The sequence below is a fragment of the Vanessa tameamea genome, chromosome 15, assembly GCF_037043105.1.
Source record: "Vanessa tameamea isolate UH-Manoa-2023 chromosome 15, ilVanTame1 primary haplotype, whole genome shotgun sequence".
Taxonomy (NCBI): domain Eukaryota; kingdom Metazoa; phylum Arthropoda; class Insecta; order Lepidoptera; family Nymphalidae; genus Vanessa; species Vanessa tameamea.
Genome location: NC_087323.1, coordinates 8115133 through 8136037, shown reverse-complemented (window position 1 = coordinate 8136037; position 20905 = coordinate 8115133). Strand labels below are relative to the sequence as shown.

The window sequence follows — 20905 nt, the reverse complement described above, 5'->3', positions numbered from 1 at the left end:
TTAAGAGTATTATAAATTTATAAAGAATAAATGTGTATGTATAACTATTTGATTTTTCTTTTGTAAATATCATCTAATTAAAATGATCGAAGTATTTATAATTTCTTATATATTATATTTCATTCAATGATATCCAAAATATTAGTAAATTTGATATAATGTTTAATTTTTAACATCTTAAAATGTTTAACAAACCTGCATCACGTAGGTCGAAACGGAGGCTTTGTACCGTGTCATTTCTGTTGTGATCATGCTATCGGTCTACAATGACAAACATATTATTAATTGCCTCTTAAAAATATATATTTTGTAACAAAAATTCCAAAAATTTAAAAACTGTGATTAATATTTAAACTATGAACGTATGAACTGTGATTAAATTAGTGAAAATGACTGTGTATCCTGTATTATTTTATGTGTTTATTTTTAAGTTAACAGTTAACGCGCAATTTGGAAGTAAGTTAAAAATTACAATTATTTTCAGTTAATATATTATAATTTTTTTCTTTACGTACGTAATATGTATTGTAGTATTTGTTAATCGTAGTAACCTAAATTGAAGTTGAAACTTTTTAATCTTTAGTTTTACAATAATAATAAACTCTACCGGTATAATTTACCTGTTTTGATAAACCGGTAAATTTTTACTTTGAAGATTCTCAAATAACTCACACGATAGTTTTTTTAATCGTGCTAGTAAAGCTTATTGACGAAGATAATTTTTGTTTATAATTAAAATAATAATAATATATATATTGCATACGCATATATAATACGCAATGTCAAGAAAATTTTAAGATCTTAATATCATTGAATGTAAGCAAATTTGTCTAGTGACTCTAGTAATAATTTCCAAGAGTTTCATATATAACAGCTCTTTTTTTTAATAATAATAATCATTTAAATAAATATAAATAAATATTCGACAACATCACATACATTACTCTGATCCCAATGTAAGTAGCTAAAGCACTTGTGTTATGGAAAATCAGAAGCAATGACGGTACCACAAACACCCAGACCCAAGACAACATAGAAAACTAATGAACTTTTTCTACATCGACTCGGCCGGGAATCGAACCCGGGACCTCGGAGTAGCGTACCCATGAAAACCGGTGTACACACTACTCGACCACGGAGGTCGTCTTTGCATCGTTATATCAATAATAATGTGCATCAAACACACATAATCGTTATGGTAACCTCGATGTTATAATTTCTATTGTGTTCGATTTCAGGGTTATACGAAATTACAACCACAATCACACATGCAATATTGATGGGCGATCTTATTGACATTAAATTCATTATTATAAATTAATTCTTCTTTCGAATTATTTTTATAATAATATAGATATGTTTATAAAGTTAGGATGTTTTATGAGCGCTCAATGACTCTCTAAATAGTCATTGAGCGCTCATAGAACATCCTAAATTCAACATTAATTACATATTATTACTATTATTTTAATTGTAAACATCCTAAACTCTCTAAATAGTCACTATAAAATGTTGTTTTTATTCTTCTTTCAATTCACAAATCTAAATAAATCGTTGTGCCTAGGATATATCTTTATACGCCAGGTGCTGATAGATCTCATAAAGATTTCGTCTCGCCATTTCTATTGTTCGTCTACAGATGACATCTTAAAAACATGTACCTAAATATCGCAGTATTACACATTTTACATTTAAAAATAATTTGGTGTACCTGTTGCTTTTTTCGCCTTTCAAATTTAGGAAATTCTTTTGGGTTATATAATTATTTTGGTTTAAAGTGTAAACGATGAGGATTTGATACTTTTATTATTCAACACTTTTAAGTATTTTTCATATATGTATATAGAAATGTTGTATAACTACCTACAACTTATTTTAATTTTGCAGCTGTATCTCTAAGCATTGATATGAACCCACGCGCCGAAAATACTTTATCACACGTAAGTTGATTTTGTTTAAACTTTTACAATTTACAAGTAAATACATGAAGTATAAGTATAAATATAATTTGTCGTTTTTATTTTAGTTTTAATAGAGTAAAGTGAAATCAAAGTAATCGTGTAAGTTTAGGAATAATTTACGAATATTTTCATTTTATTGTAATTACAGAGTCGATGTCCGGTGAATATGTCCTGTGTACCAATTAGCGCATGTCCGCTATTAGAAGACCTCTTGGACTTTTCATGTTTTTCTTCGGACAGGTAAATTAGTTATTGATTAGATTCGTCACAAAAAATAAAATATTAGTAGTATAATATATCGAAAATCCTACAATAATATTTTATATTTCATAAGATACTTTCACCGGCTCAACTCCTTGACCTGCGGTAATATGAATAATGAAGACTACGTGTGTTGCCCGTCATGTGATTGCGCGCATGTTTACGCGCCGGGCACGCGCGAATGCGGCAAGAGTATGGTCAATGGCGTAGAGAGTGGAATCGGTGCTCATCCTTGGGTTGCTAGAATTGGATTTACAAGTAAGTAATTGCTGCAAAGATCGGTCCTGGCTTCAAACCTCCGATTTTTGCCAATCAAAAGTGATTGGGCTTTCTGACGAGAAGAAAAAGAAGCCAGAAGTCGTTGGCCTGAAATGTCTTTAGTTGTATCTGATTTCCGTGGATATAGTGCACTCGAGCACTATATTATATCGGTTTGTCTCCGTTGAGATTGGCCACCGTTAATGAAATCGATCCAGTATCAATATTAAAATATTGTAGTAACATTAACTAATTTCCTCTTAAAATCTACAGTATTGTGAAACTTTTTTGTGATGTATTTTATTGTAACTTAATTATTATATAAAAGTTGCAAGTAACAATTTGTTATAAATTATTATTTACATAGCACGGGGAGATCATTTTATTATGTAATCGTTATTTAATTTTCAGATAAAGACACTGGCGACGTACGATTTGCTTGCAGCGGCTCTATTATAGCTAAACGCGTTGTTCTAACTGCTGCACATTGCGCTTTAGCCAAGCCTGAAGGATATAAGCTGTAAGAATATTTTACTTCAAGCATAATCAACAATAAGAGTATTCAATCAACTGTTTCCTTAATTCATTATTTTAATTTTCAAAAGGTCAACCATTGTCATTGGCGAATGGGATATAAGCAAAAGTCCTGATTGTAACGAATACTTCTGCGCTCCAGCCACTCAGGCGATTAAGGTAGAGAGTGTCTCTGTTCATCCCGGGTACGAGCAAAAGATATTCAGACATGATATTGCCATGATAATACTGAAAGACGAGATCAAATACTCTGGTAAGTTAATAATTTTTTAATTCCGTAGAAGTTCAAAGACCTCTAAAAAAACATGAAAATAAAATTGGAGTTCCTCTATATCAATACACAAAAATTCGTTTTCCCACTGCTAAGTAGGAGGGTGAGAATATAGGACTCCTGGATGATTGTCAAACTACCAACTAAAAAATTGCAAAACTCCCATCTTTCTCCCAAAAAACTCATTCGCACTTTATGATTTTGTTCATCTGTCCCAGATATTTTAAAGTAAATATCTACATAATATGTTTAAACTGAAATAGAAACTGACTGAGTATACATTGGAGGATCGTTTTCGATTCGCATCATGTGACACTTATTGCATTTACAATGTTATAGATATATATTATGTTAAAACATACACATAAGCCTAATTATTGAAAATGACATACTATAGTATGCGTAGATTTGTCCTTGTACAAGGTTAACTTATTATGTCAGCTGATAACAAATCTTGACACTAATTTGCTGTGCTTTTATTTCAGTGACAGCCGCACCGATCTGTTTGAATGATAAGCCGGAAATAGTGATCAACGAACGCGCTTCGCTGGTCGGCTGGGGAAAACTGTCAGGACAAAACAATTTGGTACGATTTGTCTACTTTAGTGGTTTTATAGCCTTGAATTCGATTTTTTCTATATAGTATATTGATTATATATATACTATACCAGGAAATTACATATTAATTTTTTTTTTAATATTACGATTCGGCGTTAATGTTCTACAATAACATAACATTAATTCATAAGGAAATTTAAATAAAGTAATATAACAAAATGTTAAGTTTCAGTTTTTTCTCGGTGGTTCAATATTATCTAAAAGTATTTTTTATTTATATTAATTTAAAAGATCAAACAGTTTAATTTCTATCTATTCTGCCTCTTTCTCTAAATATTATTAGTGAATGTTTTTTTATATTATGTATGTATGGTGACAATTTTATAATAAATATGTGAAGAGTAATCAATTTAGTACAAAGAAAAGTTAACCTTTGAATAAATACAATTTGTTAACATTTATTAACCCTATTTTTGTGTCTGTTTTAGATTGGACGCCAACAACAGTTGGATGTACCTCTCGTATCTTTAGAAACATGTGAGCGTATTTTTGGTGAATCGGTTCCTATTCACGATGGCCAGCTATGTGCAGGAGGAGAAGAAGGGAAAGACGCTTGTTCAGGGTTTGGTGGAGCGCCTCTGTTACTGAAGAGAGATGGTCAAAATTTTCAAGTATGTAAAAAATATTCATATATAATTATATAATTTAGGTTAAGATGTTGATTGTTTTCTTTTTGTGCATGCTGTGTTCTTCTTTAAGTGATTGTGACACTTGAATATAATTTTACTTTGTTATATTATATTATTATAATTAGTGTACACATTGTTGAAGAACCAAATAAAATAAAAATAAAATAAAAATAAATAAAATGAAAAATAATACAAACTTTACATCCACTTGTAATTGTATTTATATATATTTTTGTTAATTTTTAATTAATTATTTATCATAGTTTGAGCCTACTATAATAAAATATTAGGCTCAAACTATGATAAATATTTTTTATAAAGTAAAGTAACAGCCTATTTATGACCCGCTGCTGGGCTAAGGACTATTCTCCCTTTAGAGGAAAAGGTTTGTAGTTTATTCCACCGCGCTTCTCTAATGCGGGTTGGTGGATACACGTGTGGCAGAATTTCATTGAAATTAGACACATGTAAGTTTCCTCATGATATCAACTATTTATTGTATTTGTTGCACTGCTAGGCATGTTTTTCCAAATGTAATTTCTTTTCCGTTAAATAAATAAAATAAAAACAACGTCTTGCTAAAAATAATAAAGTCCTTAAAACCGACTACCGATTTATTTTTTACGACACATGTTAATTTTAACTGCACAATATTATCATCATACAAAGCTTATGATTCTATGAGACAACAATTAAAAAAAATATTTTCATTTTTTTTAATTATGGACAGAGAGATAAGCATTGTTTAATGAGGAATTTTCAATTTTCACCATTTATTCTTGGTGGTACACCTTTGAGCAAGCAGAACTGCGGGTAGGTACCACCCACTCATTCGATATTCTACCACCAAACATCAATACTTAGTATTGTTTTTTTCCGGGTTTAGTGCCGCTGTCAGTTTGCCCGTCGGCTTACCTTTATCATAAACTAAAAAAATTAAAACAAAAAATAAGTGATGTCTTTCTGATTTCAGATCGGCATAGTGTCATTTGGTTCAGAAAACTGCGGGAGCGAGGGAGTACCCAGCGTGTACACTAACATAGCTCATTATTACAACTGGATAGTGGATAATTTGCCATCTTGAGTCTATACATATTTTTAAAACATATTGCCAGTGTAATTAATTCAAATAAATAAAAAAGAACGAATGAGCGTTTTTATTTAATTTCCTCAATTAAAATATTCAAATTTCATTTCATATTTACTTGATAAATAATATCAGCAGTTTTTCATAAATAGTCTATTACTATATTTCCTAAAATTGAACTATATATAATGTTGAAGTCAGTCAGTATAATATATTTTTTTTAATATTTACAAACTAGCGACTCGCTTGGTTTCTCGCGGTTGCAGTTTATTAATAAAGAAAATGATATAATATAAATTTAAATTTCACCCTATAGGACTCGGAAACAATTTAGCTACCTATCTACTAGTGATTTTTTTTAGTATTTTAGAAACAAATTTTACCACTTTATAATATTAGGAAAAATATAAATGTTTAATAAATTAAAGAACTTATATTATTATCTGAGATTTATTTCAATGTGTATTTCTAGGACTTGTATTCATAAGGTTATTCAAAGCGATATAGTTGTAATATCGCCCGCATGGTTGAGAATCGATGAGTAGGGAGCAGAGAGTGCCGATAAGGTCTACTTGTGCGTAGTCCTGAATCTCTTGGTTGAATTCCTGGAAAAGACACAAATTTATGAATTTAAAAGAGGTCTTAGTCGACCATCCATTTCTAGCTTACCTCATTAGTCTTTTTATTATCGCTAATAATGTATTAATCAATACTATAACATAAAGATGCAGAGTTTATTGGATTGTTTGAACGTCTCAGTTTGAGTCTCAGTTGCTGCCGGTCCGATTTTAAATAATCTTATTGTTTTAGGTAGGTAACCCATTTATTGTAAGTTTATTGACTCGTATCACGCTACGAATCAAGGGATCGAAGCAGTAACTAGAAAATTATCGCGCGAAGTTGAATAGTGACACGTCTTATATTGTTCTGTTCCGGTTTTGAAAGACGAGTGAGCCAGTGTAACTACGGAGACAAGGGACGTAAAATCTTAGGTCCCAAGATTGGTGGCGCAGTAAGAAATACAGCGCCATGTCTATGGGCGTTGGTGAGCACTTACATATATATTCTAATATCGGTTACTGAGACTGCTTGTAAAATTGAGTACAAAATATTAAAATATTTCCCCAGGACTTCGTGCCGTGCTTAACAATGTCATGCAGTTTATGCTATTCCTTTGAGGAATGCACAGATTAAATAACAATTTGAAAAATAAGACAATTTGAATACTTTAGTGTCAGTCAATATAAACAAATTTAAAAATCTTATAACGGGTAATGTAGGTACATTTGTTATTGTTAGGTATTATTATTTGATATATATATATATTATTTTTATTATTATATTAAGACTTGTAGTACATAATTTTTACTTACTCCATTAATTGTCACGGTCGGAACAAACTTGGGATTTACTAAACCAGTGTAGTATTCAGATTCGAGCTGCAATACTATTCCTTCACCTGACGTCACACACTTCTCGACATGTTCAGTCGAAAGATTTGATCTTTCTACGCACTAAAAGAACAATTAAGAACTTATTAATAAGTAAAATTAATCAAAACAGATATAAGTTATATTACGTATAAATAAAAATAAGTCGATTTAGAATCTATCGAAAAAGAATAATAATTATTTGAATGATAAAGTTATATTTTACATTTTACAAACAATTCATTATTTGAATCCGAAGCGAATCCAAAATATTATCAAATATATATCAGTTAATTAATGTTTAGATAACTTTTATTACCCTAAGAATACTCTAGTATTTGCTTCCTTATATATGTAATATATTTTATATCAATTGTGGATTTAGAATCGTTTTTTTTTTTAAATCTCAAGCAACATGTACATATTTATTTTTATACGTGTTTTTATTCAAATTGTAATTAGTACACGTTACATACAAACATCAATCTAAGATTCACATATGTTTTCATTTATTTCACACACTATTTTCAAATACAATTGTAGAGTTTCTATAAATTATAAAAAAAAATTGAGGGCAAGCGTTCAAAATCTCACGTCAATCTATTTTCTATGACTGTCAAGAAATAATTACTCATGCTATTACATAACGAACAGTTACCAGCTCGCTGAAAAATAATTTATGAATACATATTCCACCACATAATCACCTCGACGTACAGAATCCATTCGAGTGATATTATGTAAAAATAATCTATATGTATAATTTAGTTTATAAAATATTAGATTTATTTTAAACGTACATCGAATCTACCCTGTGAAGCAGCTTCGGTGTGCATTTCGCATACGACATATGCCAATTTCTTTTTATCGCTTTGTCCTTTCATCTGATGCAAGCTGCAGTCTTGTACTATGTTGCCTAAACATTCCGCTGATCCGTGCTGACATTCGAACCCTCCATCCCCGTAGTTAATGCTCTGAAATTTTTCATATTAGGACAATATAATAGTGAATTGTAGCGTTATTCATTTCTATTATTTCAGCTTAGGTTTATTTAATAAATGTTATCACATAAAATTTACTCGTAAAAAGAAAATTATACCATCCATATATTATGTAAAAAATATAGAATTAAAGGAAGTTGACAGGATTCGTGACTTAGGCATCATATTGGATAATAAATTGAATTTCAAACTGCATATAGATAAAGCTCTCGATATAGCAAACAAATCACTAGGCTTTGTTCTAAGATGCTCCAAAGACTTGAAAAGGAGTGAAACTGTCTTAAGTCTCTTTAATTATTTCGTGCGTAGCAGATTAGAATATTGTTGCTTAATTTGGTCACCGTATCAAAAATTGCACATTAATAGACTCGAGAATATATAGAAAAGTTTCTTCGTCAACTATCATATAGATTTAGGATAAATTCAACGTCTTATAATGAAAGATGCAATCTGTTCAATATACAAAGTCTGGAGAATAGACGAAAATTATTGTCAATGAAATTTTTATTTAATTTATTTAATTAATAATTCCCGTGTGAGCCATTCTTTTAGAACAGATTATATAAAACGCAACTAGGTAGGAATTCCATAATATCGTGATTATCATTGTTATATCACCATCAGTATTAAAGTAAAAGATTTAGACATATGTCACGATGGTCGCCCTCAATTCAATCGAAAAATAAAGAATTTTATTTACGCTCAATCATATGGTTTACCTTATTGGTTTTATTAATTATTATTTATTAAATAATAGTTTAAGAAATGTATTATATTTCTTATTTATAATTATTATGCATATGTTTAATTCATATTTTCAATAATTACATTGTGTAATATGATAATGCATGGTGAGACCACCTGTAAGTAGTAGAACTTTTGCCTTGATAATTTTGAAATGTATTTTTTTATTTTTATTTTGGGTGTGATATTGTATTTACTGTTGGTTGTCCTAATGAAAATAAAATATCTATGAAAATATATAAAGACTGATTTTACGAAATCTTACTATGATTATTGTAATATTTATTAAATAATAACTTAACTTATGGTCTAACTACCATATGGTCGTTATTAAATAAAAAATATAAACAATCGTGATTTATTTATATTTAGGATACATAACCATGTAAAAAAGCTTTAAGTTATATATTTATTTTATTTAACACTTTTAGTTTTAATTCATATTTACTCCTGGCAGAAAAGTTTGACATCAGTATAGCGTAATAACATATTTTAATTAAAATATTGAATAGAAATGACGAAATGTTTTATTACCCTCGCTTTTCCAAACGGAATTAAGCTTAACTTCAAATAATCATGCAGCAGATGAAAGGCTGGCAGTAATTGATTTAAAATGAACAATTTACTGTCAGGACACTTGCTCTCGTAGTAAACCGATAAATGAATCTGAAAATAAAATGCAATTAATATACTCTTCAGTTCAAACAGTCTTCTTTAGGACTATGAGTTAATTAATTAAACACATATAGACGTGTTAAGATTTTATTGCAGTCTAGAAATTATTACGGTAAAATTATGATAAAAGATACTGGATACTGATAATGTTTATATGATTAATATCCATTATTAAGTTAATAAAATATCTTTCACTGGTGGCATCATTATTTTTATCATTATTATAAATTATACATTTCTATTTTTCTATAATATGTATTTAATATTTTTTTTGTTTATTATTATAGATATAATACAGTCACACACATAATCTGTATATTCAACATATATTGGTTATACGAAATGGGATGTTTATTAATTGAAAGTTGTTGTATGTGATTCAACGTGATAAAATTTTCAGTTTCCCATTACTATATATGTTTTATATATTATATGTTACCGGATACTTGTAAGAACCGTAAGCTATTGCAATTATTTTTAAACAGTGCAGATGTTTTGAATATCAATATAAGTGACCGATTTCTGTTTAATAATTAACACACTAACCTAATCTTTAAGATTAAAAACCGTCGATAATGCATACATTATTTGTGCGTTTTGTTCTAAACTCGATGTCGCCCGGTATTAGTAATAAAAACTTTGTATTTCCTTGTTGTTCAATCTTACATAATCAGCCTGTAAATTTCCCACTGCTGGGCTAAGACCTCCTCTCCCGTTGAGGAGAAGGAATGGAGCATATTCCACCACGCTGCTCCAATGCGGGTTGGTGGAATACACATGTGGCAGAATTTCGTTGAAATTAGACACATGCAGGTTTCCTCACGATGTTTTCCTTCACCGCCGAGCACGAGATGAATTATAAACACAAATTAAGCACATGAAAATTCAGTGGTGCTTGCCTGGGTTTGAACCCAAAATCTTCGGTTAAGATGCACGCGTTCTAACCACTGGGCCATCTCGGCTCTTTTCAATCTTGCTTCATATAAAATTACATCATTCGACGACCGCCGTGGTCGAGTAGTGTATACACCGGTTTTCATGGGTACGGCATTCCGAGGTCTCAGGTTCGATTCCCGGCCGAGTCGATGTAGAAAAAGTTCATTAGTTTTCTATGTTGTCTCGGGTATGGGTGTATGTGGTACCGTCGTTACTTCTGATTTACCTTAACACAAGTGCTTTAGCTACTTACATTGGGATCAGAGTAACGTATGTGATGTTGTCCAATATTAATATTTATTTATATTTAAATTCGGTTCAGTAGTTCGGCCGTGATAGAGCAACAGATAGACAGAGTTACTTTCGCATTTATAACATGAGTATATATTGTCCCCGTTCAGATTTACAAGCTGTCGAGATATATTATGAACAAACGGTTCTTACAATTTCTCGGTGACATATTCACGTGGTGTGTCTGGCCAATAAACGTTGTTAGTGGTTGCCAGGACAACTTTTACTGCTCTACTTTATTCATATGTCGACCTCGCCTGCGGGACTGCACGGTATATTTTGGCATTGAGTTATATATATTATATATTTAGTTCAGACAAAGAAGCCTCGTGTTTTAATCCCGTTCGTGGCAATTTATTTTACTAACCATGCAGATATTTTAATATATTATTTGTATGTTGACTATACGTAGAAGGAGTCTTACTTTGTTTTACAGAATTATATATCTATTATATAGATATATGATAATATGTTATATAGATATTACACATAGTATAAACAGAAAATTAATTTTTATATTGCTTTCATTTACTTAGTCATTGTAGGATCGAAGAAACTTTATTTTTTTTATTTTGGAGATTTTTTATTTTTTACTTATGAAATGAACACAGATTAAATAATTATAAAATATTCTAGACATATAAGTGTTATCCTGCCTTAGCTATAAATATTTAATTCGAACTGGAATAAATAATAACAATAAAAAACGTATTAATGATTTCTTAATAGCTTCTAATAATAAATTTATGTCTAGTATTTTTTGGTTTTAGTCACACAGAAATATTTGGCTCACAGTCCCAATTAACAAACTAATACGACAAATGCTCTTAAGATTTCTGAAAATTTCAGTTTTCTATGCATTTTTCTTAATTTTTCTTTTCATAATAATAAAAATGTTGAAAGAAATCGGTAATGTCATTTCCAAGTTATGGCGTGACCAAGGGAAACATGGATTTATATATATAGAGATTTGGTTGTAAAACCTATTGGTAGCAACCTTGCTTTTGTCAGAGTAGAAATCCTTCAGATAGTAAAGATACCCAACACTGGTCAACAATGGTCATAGAGTTAATTCACCGTAACTTAAAATTTAGTATGTTTCAAATTGCAAACCTTCATGGTTAATTTGGATAAACGTATTCGTTTTCACTCTAGTGGCTCCGTCACAGCGATTATTATAAATACCCGTGCGGATAATTACTGACAATCGTTGTTACACACATATTTTTATATACAAAACATATATATATTTATTTATATACAAAGTCTCCTGTACGATTTTATGTGAATATAGTATACAATAAATATCTACTACAATCTATATACATATAGGCAAAGAAAAATTAATTTAGTAACATTTTCTCCTTAGCTTGTACACAGATTAATAAAAGTAAAAAATGTTTATTCGAAGCATGCAATTTCATATTTCTCTGAAAAAAATCAATAATGATTCTCGTTGAATCAAATATCACTGAGCGAACACTACTCTCCTTAAAAATATCACAGAGGTGTTATTTGTTTAACCGTATTAGTAAGTCGTGATTGTATTTTAAAAGGTAAAATTAACTGCTTGTCGAAAATTAATAATAATAATTCTTACATTATCATTCAATGAATAAATTAATAAATAATCTTATAAGAAAAAAAAAATTAAATGCATTTCATTAAGACATAAGTATATAACAATAAAATGTAGACTTACCTTTTGTGGTCCCGCAAAAGTAAAATTCTCCAAAACAATTAGTACTATTAAAAACTGTAATTTTAGGTGCACCATTTTTATATAAAAAAATAAATAAAAATGTTCCTAATCACAAAAAAATATTTATTAAACATAAGTTACAGCGCGGCGTACTAAAATTATATATATTCAATTGTGCAAACACGTGTGAATGGTTCAATTACTATGCTAGTTGTTGCGCGAACGCAGATGGTGACTCCGTCTGATCATACATCACTATATATTAGAGTTAATGTAAATGTAAACAATTGCAATAAAAATTACATACACTATAATTTTTATCATATTATAATATTATAGTATTATAACGAAGTTTTCAGATAATATAAAATGCATTAAAACTTTTATATATTTGACGACAAAAAGATAAATACGTAACCTTGCGTCACATCTTCGAAATTTACATAAACCATTAAGTAAATTAAATACGTTAAAGCAGATACTTTAGTTTGGAAGTAGGTTATAATATTACATAATAAGTATGTTTCAATATATATATGAGCATATAAAATTAAAATCTGTACTATCACCGTAAAATTGTAAATACTGTAAGATATAATTTATCTCACGAAATTGTAAACGGTCAAATGATTATGTACCATAATAAACTGCTTACAAGTTAAGCCACAATAATGCATTAAATAGGTATATTATAATCTATCAAAGCGAACTTCAGTTATGATATGTTTTATTGTAAATTGAATGACCTTTCACAATATTTCGACAGTTTACAGGATAAATTATAATCGAACGGTATTTAAATTGATTTTGTGATATTTATTAATTATGTATCTCACTTACGTATAGAAATGGTTAAAGGGTTGATAACTTTCAAAAAATCATTCCAATTTGAGTGTACAACGCATAAATAAACGCAATAGATATAATTAAAATCCAATACGGCTGTATAAGGTATATTATAAACGACACCAATCCTATTACTATAAAAAAATAAATTATTTCCATCTATTTTTTGTATGCATATTGTTGTCACGGGTGAATTACGTAAACATTTCTTAATGACAGGTCATTGACATTTAAAATCAGTTTTTATAATGAGACAAATTACTCTAAAAGAAAGAAAACATTCAAAACGTTTCCTTTACTGTCATTACTTTCAATATATAAAGATTATATCGTGATTTTGTGTCAAGCACCATGTCAGTGATTAAATTATAAAAAGACTCAATTTTTTGGTTAAGGAGAACTAAATACTGTTAGGTATGACAAAAGATTGTAAAATATTTTTTCAATATTTAGTTTAAATGTCAAGCTTGGCCTACGTGTATGTGTTTTGAATTTTCATGGCCAATTGTACTCTTGAAAATTTGTGCGATGACATAATCACAACATTTTATACCATGCGCGTATAACGGATCCTGAAAGAGGTAGCAGCTAATAATTTCATCGACATCGAAGTGTAGCAAAAGTGTTTAGTGACTCGGTACTGTTTTTCAATAAAAATCATAAAAAACTACAGATTGCTTTTCTGAGTGACGTACATATATATATATTATCTTTAAGAATTTTTGCAAATCGTCACGTCCGACAATTTGGCATGTTCCAGCTCACACATTGTTTCACTATTCCTACTAGTGTAACTTGAATAAAAAATCCGTGATGAATATATCAGAAGAAGAACCGGAGTTACCAACAACCTTCCACAACTAGGAGCATGTGTCAGTGGCCTAGTCATGATAAACAAATGATCGATGGCCGATAGAGCAAACAATTCTAAGAGAAGAGAACAGCAAACACAGCGTAGTGCACACTACAGGCAGATAGATCCCAAAGCCGAAGAAGTTAGCAGACCCGACGGATGCGGATGAAGTTACGGCGCACTATCTGAGAAGCCTATGTCCAGCAGTAGATTTCTATTGGTGAATGATGGTAACAGAGTGCGTCCAGTTCAATAACAGCTATGTTCGTAAGAAACATTACTTATAGAAACTTTGCACTCAAATCGAATTTTAAAATGTCGTACTAAATAAGTTACTTCAAAATACGATGACTTTATTCGTTAATATAAGCTGAAATTGCGACAAATAAGGTTGGGAGATATTACCCTTTTCAAATGGGTATAGTAGATTTTATAATATCTTGCATGCGAGGAAGCGAACGCACTCACGGATTTATGCACTACAAACGGCAGTTACGTATATATAACGGAAACAATTGATAACGTACGACAAAAACCGTTGTTCAATTGGGTATCTTAACAAGATCCTGTAACACAACTGCTAACCAATCGTTCGTTCACACAATCTGTTTCTGTCTGTACATTTAATACGAAAACTTGTTGCAAAATGTCATGAGATAGAAACAAATTAAAATATATATTATAAGGTTTGTAAGGCTGCTGATTCCAAAACCCTAGGCTGAAGATGAAGGTTTAACCAATAAAAAGTTATTGCGTTTTCTGTCAAAACATCATTTCAAAAAATGGTTGGTCCTGCGCCTTAACACTTTCCGTTTTTGAAGGAGGTTCCTGCCCCCTGTCTGATTATAAGAATGAGTGAATAGGGTTTGCTTTGAGCACACATTTTGAATAGATAAAATAGGTCAGAATAGGATAACATTATCACACGTTACATGTGTGATCTATTTGAAACTATTCATCGTGACTTCGTCGACAATATGTTTTATATTATATTTGTTCTCTTAGCTAATTTTTTATTATTTTCAAAATATTGGTCTATTATTGAACATATCGGCCTTCTAGAACCGATGTGAGAGTATTCAGTTGTATTCAAATATTTCATAGCAGATTGTTCGTGTTGCGTTGACGTTTGTAAATTTGCGATCGAACGTTGATATTCAGATCTGACTTCTTCTTCGTAGTTATGTATTCGCGATTCGAGGCGAGAATTTTGTTGTATATAGTTGTCTCTTGCTTCTGTACAGAATGTTCTGCGAATAAAATATGTTTTGTTACTTTGATAATAGAGAAAATTAATCATTAAAAATTGAATATTATATTTCGTAATTTTATCTGATGGTCATCACCATCCATAGACATTGGAGATGTTAGAAATACTAACTATTCCTTACATCACACCAATGCGCCACCTACCTTGGGCGCCAAGATGTTATGTCCCTTGTGCTTGTAGTTGAACTGGCTCAGCCACTCTTCAAACCGGAACATGAAAATACTATGTATTGTTGTTTAGCGGTAGAATACCTAGAGGTACGGCCAGACGGGCTTGCACAGAGCCTACCGTCAAGTGTAGTGTTGTCTGTATGTATGACTTGTATTAAAATATTTCTAATATCGAAATACATTTAAAACAATATAAATGTTATCAAATGAAATTTTATAGAAATATTGCTGAAGTAATTATTCAGTGTTTCTTGCAATAAAACTAAAATTAACTATTATCAAAATATAACATGTCGCTGTTTAGTTTCCTGTAATAGATATAATCTTCTAGGGATCTATTAAGCATTACCTGGGTACCCAATTTAACTTATTGTGAGTTCTAATCTCACGAAAATCATCTTTAAATTTTTCTTTATCGCAAAGGAGTTTAGGTTTACTGAGCGGAAGTTGCCATTATTCGATATTCGGTTTTGCTGAACGGACCTAAGTATAAAAATATATTTTTTTAATTATTTTATTTATACGTTTCAATAATTACACAGATCTTTATTGTTGGTCTGGTATGGTGAGGTGGTCTTGCTCTTATATAGCTCGTATGATTAGGTCCCTTTTTTTGAAGCCAACTGAAGTATTTGATTTAATTGGCTAAAGTTCGACAACAATATGTTCAAGAGGACACTGTTATATTTTTACATTATTTAAAAATAATAAAATTAATTTTCACTGGCTGTAAAGTTTGGACTTGGAATCAATAAAATGCAATCCACTAAATCAAGCAATTTATGTCAGTTATACTTAATCAAGTTTACATACCCAAGGAGTGTTTGAAAAAATATAATATGTGAGTATGTCTTTTGAGTTCGATGACCTGTTCAATACATCAGATGTAAAAGGTCTATGATGTAATCTATTAGTTGTCAAATAAGGATCTAAATATTTTTCGAAACCTTCGTATGTTGTATCCAGCGGCTCTATATCTTTATGAAAGGGTTCAACTCTCGTCTGAAAAAATATCCATGTAATATATTTATTGTAATCACATAAAGATATAAAATACGATAAATTTTATAGTTTGTGTTAGATTATTTTGGGATCGATCGCTATGGATTTTAAATTTCAGTAATATTTAAAAATCGTTAGAACGGTTCCAGTGATAAGAAAACCACTATTGTAATATAAAGGTTCTCTTACCATTTCAAGCGGCAAGGAAGAAAGTTGCTTGAATTGGTCCTTGTCGGTAACCAGTCTACATGGTTTTATGGGTTCTGTATATGAACTTTTCATCTCCGTCGTTCCATGTACTTTTTGAGCTGGTGTTCTATCTGCGAGCTATTTTAAATAATTTTACACGTGTTTATTTGTATAATATAACATAAATTAATTATATAAATTCTTACATTCTCAATTTAAACTTGTAATTAATTATTTTAAAATTAAATATATTTTAAATTACGTTAGTTTTAATTTTTAACTTAAGCAGAAGATTTTTTTTAGTGTTCAGTGACAAGTATAGGCTATAAGTAAACAAAATTATAAGGTTTTTGTAACAAAACATTTGGTTATACTTATTTGCTTTACAGCGAGTTTCCTAACGGAAGTTAACTTGGTTTATTGGGCGTTGTTATGGAAGCTTGGAATCATATTATAATAAAACATAGCATATCTAAAGCACAAAGTCATACGAAAAAGTTCAAAAACTTGGTAGTTGGGATTTGTGCAAGCCCTTCTTAGTACGTACGAGCGGCAATACTTTGGGCGGTTATGACCGCTAACCATAAGGCGGCTCATTTGCCGTACAGGCTACTTATATATATACCATTTTAGTATTTGTATCAAGTTCAAACAAAATAAGTGCTTCCATTGAGACAGTATATACATCAGTGTTCAAGTAAATGATAGTACTGTTACCTGCTTACTAGGAGGGTAAATAAAAAAGTTTTCATTGCAAGAAGTATGCTTGTTAAATCTACACGCTTCAGGTATTTTGTATCCATAGTCCAGGTTTGTTTGTGTGCGAAACAGATCGTGTGTTACGTCGTAGTCTCTACTGTATTTATACATTTCATCAACTGGTGTTTTCTGTTAAATTAAATAGAAATGTTAACACGTGTACATGTGTTTACGAATTGATTGTTACCTCTGAGTACTAGGTGGCGTTATGTTAAATCTTTGGTATATCTACATCACGATGGCAAGATTCGCTGCTATTAGTTTCCCATATATATTTGGTTTTAAATAATTGTATTAAATATTTGTGTACCGACAGGTATACAGGTATCCTATAATAAGCCATTCATAATATGCAACACTTTGAAAAGATTGAACTTACAAGGGCTTTTAATATATCCGGCGGAGGTCTCCATTGTCTTCCTAATGTTTCACTTGAAATTCCTGTTTCAGGGAATTTTTGTACTGGATAATTAAGATGTACTGTATCCCAAGATGTCGGAGGGAGTTTTTTCGGATATTTGACTTGCATTTTAATTATGAAATTGTGCGATTTTCAAATTATTGTTTCTGTTTTAAGGAAAACAGTGCCTTTAAATGGTCATTTAAGCTTTTGTTGCCATGAGAACCCTGCAAGTAATGATTTGAACTTGTATTGATTAAACATTACTGGACTACCTGTGAATTTATTTTGCTTCTCAAATATTTATATGTGTTGAATACTACGTCCTTTATTTCTTTAAAACTTTTTCTAGAACGTATCTGAAATTTTATTTTCAATTTGGTAATTTAAAAAAATACGATACTCACCAAAAATAAGATATAATCTAGTGATAATTTTTCTAATTTTTCCGTTTCAATTTTTGGAATATATATAAATCATTTTACATGTAAACCAGAGGGTAGGTAGGGTCTCATTTGGGGGCCCGCTCAGACTAGGGTCTGGCTGGCAAACGCCAATTCGGCTATATTGCCAGTCCAACACTGGTCTGTATGCATCTGTATTTGTATTATTTATGTACAATTTAGTTTAATCAAAGAAGCTTAAGGATATCCTTTTGTTAGAATATAAAAGTAAAATACAATTTTATTGTTTGGTAAAAATGTTTTTATTTTTCACAAATGACTGAAATTGTTATCAAAACACAATATACGTGTTAGCTAACCTTAAAATTAAAGACTGCAATAAATACAAAATCGTAGTTAACACAGTATTACGACGAATTGATAAACCACATCGTATTGTTTCCAATTCAACATCTCAGACAAAATGTTGCATTTATTATTAAAGACGATTCAGTTGGAACGTCATAGACAATTCGCTATAATACTGTATATTTTGTTAGATATTCAGATATGTGGCACCGACATTATTTATTAATAAACATACGTATCAGAAAACTGTATTACAAATACGTAGTAAAATATTAAGCTGAATTTACGTATTAATACATTAATAATAGAACCTAGCGCATATATATGCATCCCATAGAATAAAAGGTAGTAAGCGAAATGTATATCTAATAACACACAATTTAGAAAAAATGTACTTGTTCGTAAATATTAAGGTATTTGTGTACACAAGTATTCAAACTTTGTAATATTTATAAGCAATCTCTTATAAATTATATTTTAAGAAAAAATGTAAAAACAATGTAATGTCTGTCTCTTTCCTACATATTAGACTTATCTTTGAAATGATTGAGACAAATTATACTTTAGTTAAAGATACCAAATACACAATTAATTATAAAGGAATAAACGACTGCATTTTTTTCATAAGACATGCTTATTTATTTGTATGTCATGATTACAAGTGGAATTTGAAATCTATTAATTACTATAATTTGACAATTTTTATCATATCCCATCTTCATTAGTAATTATTGTATATTAATAATGCAGATGAGTGCAGATTAGTAATGATACCATTGCATGGTCAATTCGAGTAGAAATATTTAGGCTTTGATAACTTTTATTTTAAAGATTTTTTTGTATGCACGATTTCAAATGAAACCGAATTTGCTATGTGAGGGATTGTACCGTTTCATTTGGTTTACTTTAACGACGAATGTTGATTTTGTTCATGAAATAAAATTACATATATAATAAATTATCATTTTACGTAAATGTTCTGAACAAAATGTATTCTAGGTAATAACGTAAAGACTTTAAAAATAGTATTGTTGTGAAAAATAAAATGCCACCATATCTGAATATATTAATTGATGAATAAACGTTAGCTCTATAATTTTTATATCTATGGCGTTTTTAAAACATTTTGATGGTTGTTTTTGGTGTTAAATATTTTACTTGACTTTTGTTATTATTATTTTTTAAACCATATTAATTCAAAGTCAATTAAAAGAAGTTACTAGTTTTAACTAAGTGATATTATTCTCTGCCAAAATTTATTCATCATTCCCCTGATCCGTACACTTCCTTAAGCTATACATAAATAAATTATATTAAGAAAATCCTCTACGAATATACAAAATTAATACAAACTTACTTTACTAATACAAATTACATCACAGTTCAATAAACAAGTTAGCGTTTATAAAAGTTAGAATAGACGTTCAAACGAAATATCGAACTAAAAACTTTTAGATATACTACAAACTAAAAACAACAATTTGGTGAGTTATTTCAGTGTACATTTTGTAATTTAGGAACATATACATACATACATCCGATTAAAAAGCTACCTTTTTAAGGTAACGATCGTCGGTTTAAGTTAATTATAAAATAAAACAACTTATTATTAAACTTACACCACACGAACGAATTAAAAACACGCGTAATACAAATGTACAAAACATTTGAGAGGATCATGATTATTCAGTCGAAGTATATAAAATGTTAAACACTAATGGGGTAAAAAAGCTACATGGAAAAGACATTAATTAGTACGCAAATACGAGAAGCGATAGCAAGGCTTTAAAAATACTGCCTAGGCGCAATGTACTTATACAAGACTACAATAACGGTAGATACAGTTGGCTAATATCGTAGAAAATATCACTATTAGATGACAAAAATATATTTTCCAGAGTCAATTATAATGTATTTGTTGGTAATGAGCACGTCGACAACCTCTTTCGACTTTACCATTTAAAGTCGTCCATAACTTTTGTTATATTTTATTTGTTCCGCACCTTGTCCGTTTCCAATGAGTGAGATTTCTGCTTACGACGCTAGTGAGAGAGTCATTTACGGATAAGAGAGCAGAGCCTGCTGAGGCCACGCGATTTTAGCGTCTATCCTCTTATAAGCAAGTATGAAGTTTTGTCCACTTTTTTCCAACATTACTTCTTGAGGGCAATCATTTTCGTTCAACATTGTTTCTGTAAAAAAAAAACATCAAAATCATAAACTATTTTTTGTGAATTTAAACACCATAATTGTGTTTAATTATGTA

The 20905-nt window shown here is 30.0% G+C and overlaps 3 protein-coding genes and 1 pseudogene across 9 annotated transcripts in view; 1 reads left to right on the top strand and 3 right to left on the bottom strand.

Annotated features, from left to right (window-relative positions):
• Positions 1-252: 252 nt before the first annotated feature.
• On the top strand, positions 253-5629 carry LOC113399689 (CLIP domain-containing serine protease B4-like). Its single transcript, XM_026638878.2, has 9 exons — positions 253-456; positions 1888-1940; positions 2110-2201; positions 2296-2480; positions 2892-3000; positions 3086-3267; positions 3771-3871; positions 4332-4514; positions 5506-5629. The coding sequence occupies exons 1-9, from the start codon at positions 390-392 to the stop codon at positions 5614-5616; spliced, it is 1083 nt and encodes a 360-aa protein (XP_026494663.2). The 5' UTR covers positions 253-389; the 3' UTR covers positions 5617-5629.
• A 393-nt stretch (positions 5630-6022) lies between these two features.
• Positions 6023-12628, bottom strand: LOC113399679 (gamma-interferon-inducible lysosomal thiol reductase-like). The gene is made up of 5 exons (XM_026638864.2): positions 12399-12628; positions 9329-9460; positions 7850-8023; positions 6993-7133; positions 6023-6224 (listed from the first exon to the last, which is right to left on the bottom strand). Exons 1-5 carry the CDS (start codon positions 12471-12473, stop codon positions 6075-6077), a joined length of 672 nt encoding a protein of 223 aa, XP_026494649.2. The 5' UTR covers positions 12474-12628; the 3' UTR covers positions 6023-6074.
• A 2451-nt stretch (positions 12629-15079) lies between these two features.
• Positions 15080-18016, bottom strand: LOC113399642 (uncharacterized; annotated as a pseudogene).
• A 1415-nt stretch (positions 18017-19431) lies between these two features.
• Spri (sprint) overlaps positions 19432-20905 on the bottom strand; it is a 216654-nt gene continuing 215180 nt past the window's right edge. For 5 of the 7 annotated variants that reach the window (XM_026638885.2, XM_026638884.2, XM_026638880.2 and 2 more), the window contains one exon: positions 19433-20831. In XM_026638885.2, the coding sequence (XP_026494670.1) occupies positions 20698-20831 (134 nt within the window). In that variant the 3' untranslated portion in view covers positions 19433-20697. Of the gene's footprint in view, positions 20832-20905 lie in introns of all 7 variants that reach the window. The other 2 variants (XM_064217154.1, XM_026638888.2) reach the window with 1 other exon arrangement.

What these genes read in the sequence shown, in the direction of transcription:
- LOC113399689 (XM_026638878.2), top strand. Translation starts at nt 390, where the DNA reads ATGACTGTGTATCCTGTATTATTTTATGTGTTTATTTTTAAGTTAACA. An exon ending in CCGAAAATACTTTATCACAC is followed by an intron (nt 1,941 to 2,109) that starts GTAAGTTGATTT and finishes TTGTAATTACAG; the next exon opens with AGTCGATGTCCGGTGAATAT. An exon ending in AAGCCTGAAGGATATAAGCT is followed by an intron (nt 3,001 to 3,085) that starts GTAAGAATATTT and finishes AATTTTCAAAAG; the next exon opens with GTCAACCATTGTCATTGGCG.
- LOC113399679 (XM_026638864.2), bottom strand. Translation starts at nt 12,473, where the DNA reads ATGGTGCACCTAAAATTACAGTTTTTAATAGTACTAATTGTTTTGGAG. An exon ending in CTTCACAGGGTAGATTCGAT is followed by an intron (nt 7,134 to 7,849) that starts GTACGTTTAAAA and finishes TTGTTCTTTTAG; the next exon opens with TGCGTAGAAAGATCAAATCT. An exon ending in CGACCGTGACAATTAATGGA is followed by an intron (nt 6,225 to 6,992) that starts GTAAGTAAAAAT and finishes TGTCTTTTCCAG; the next exon opens with GAATTCAACCAAGAGATTCA.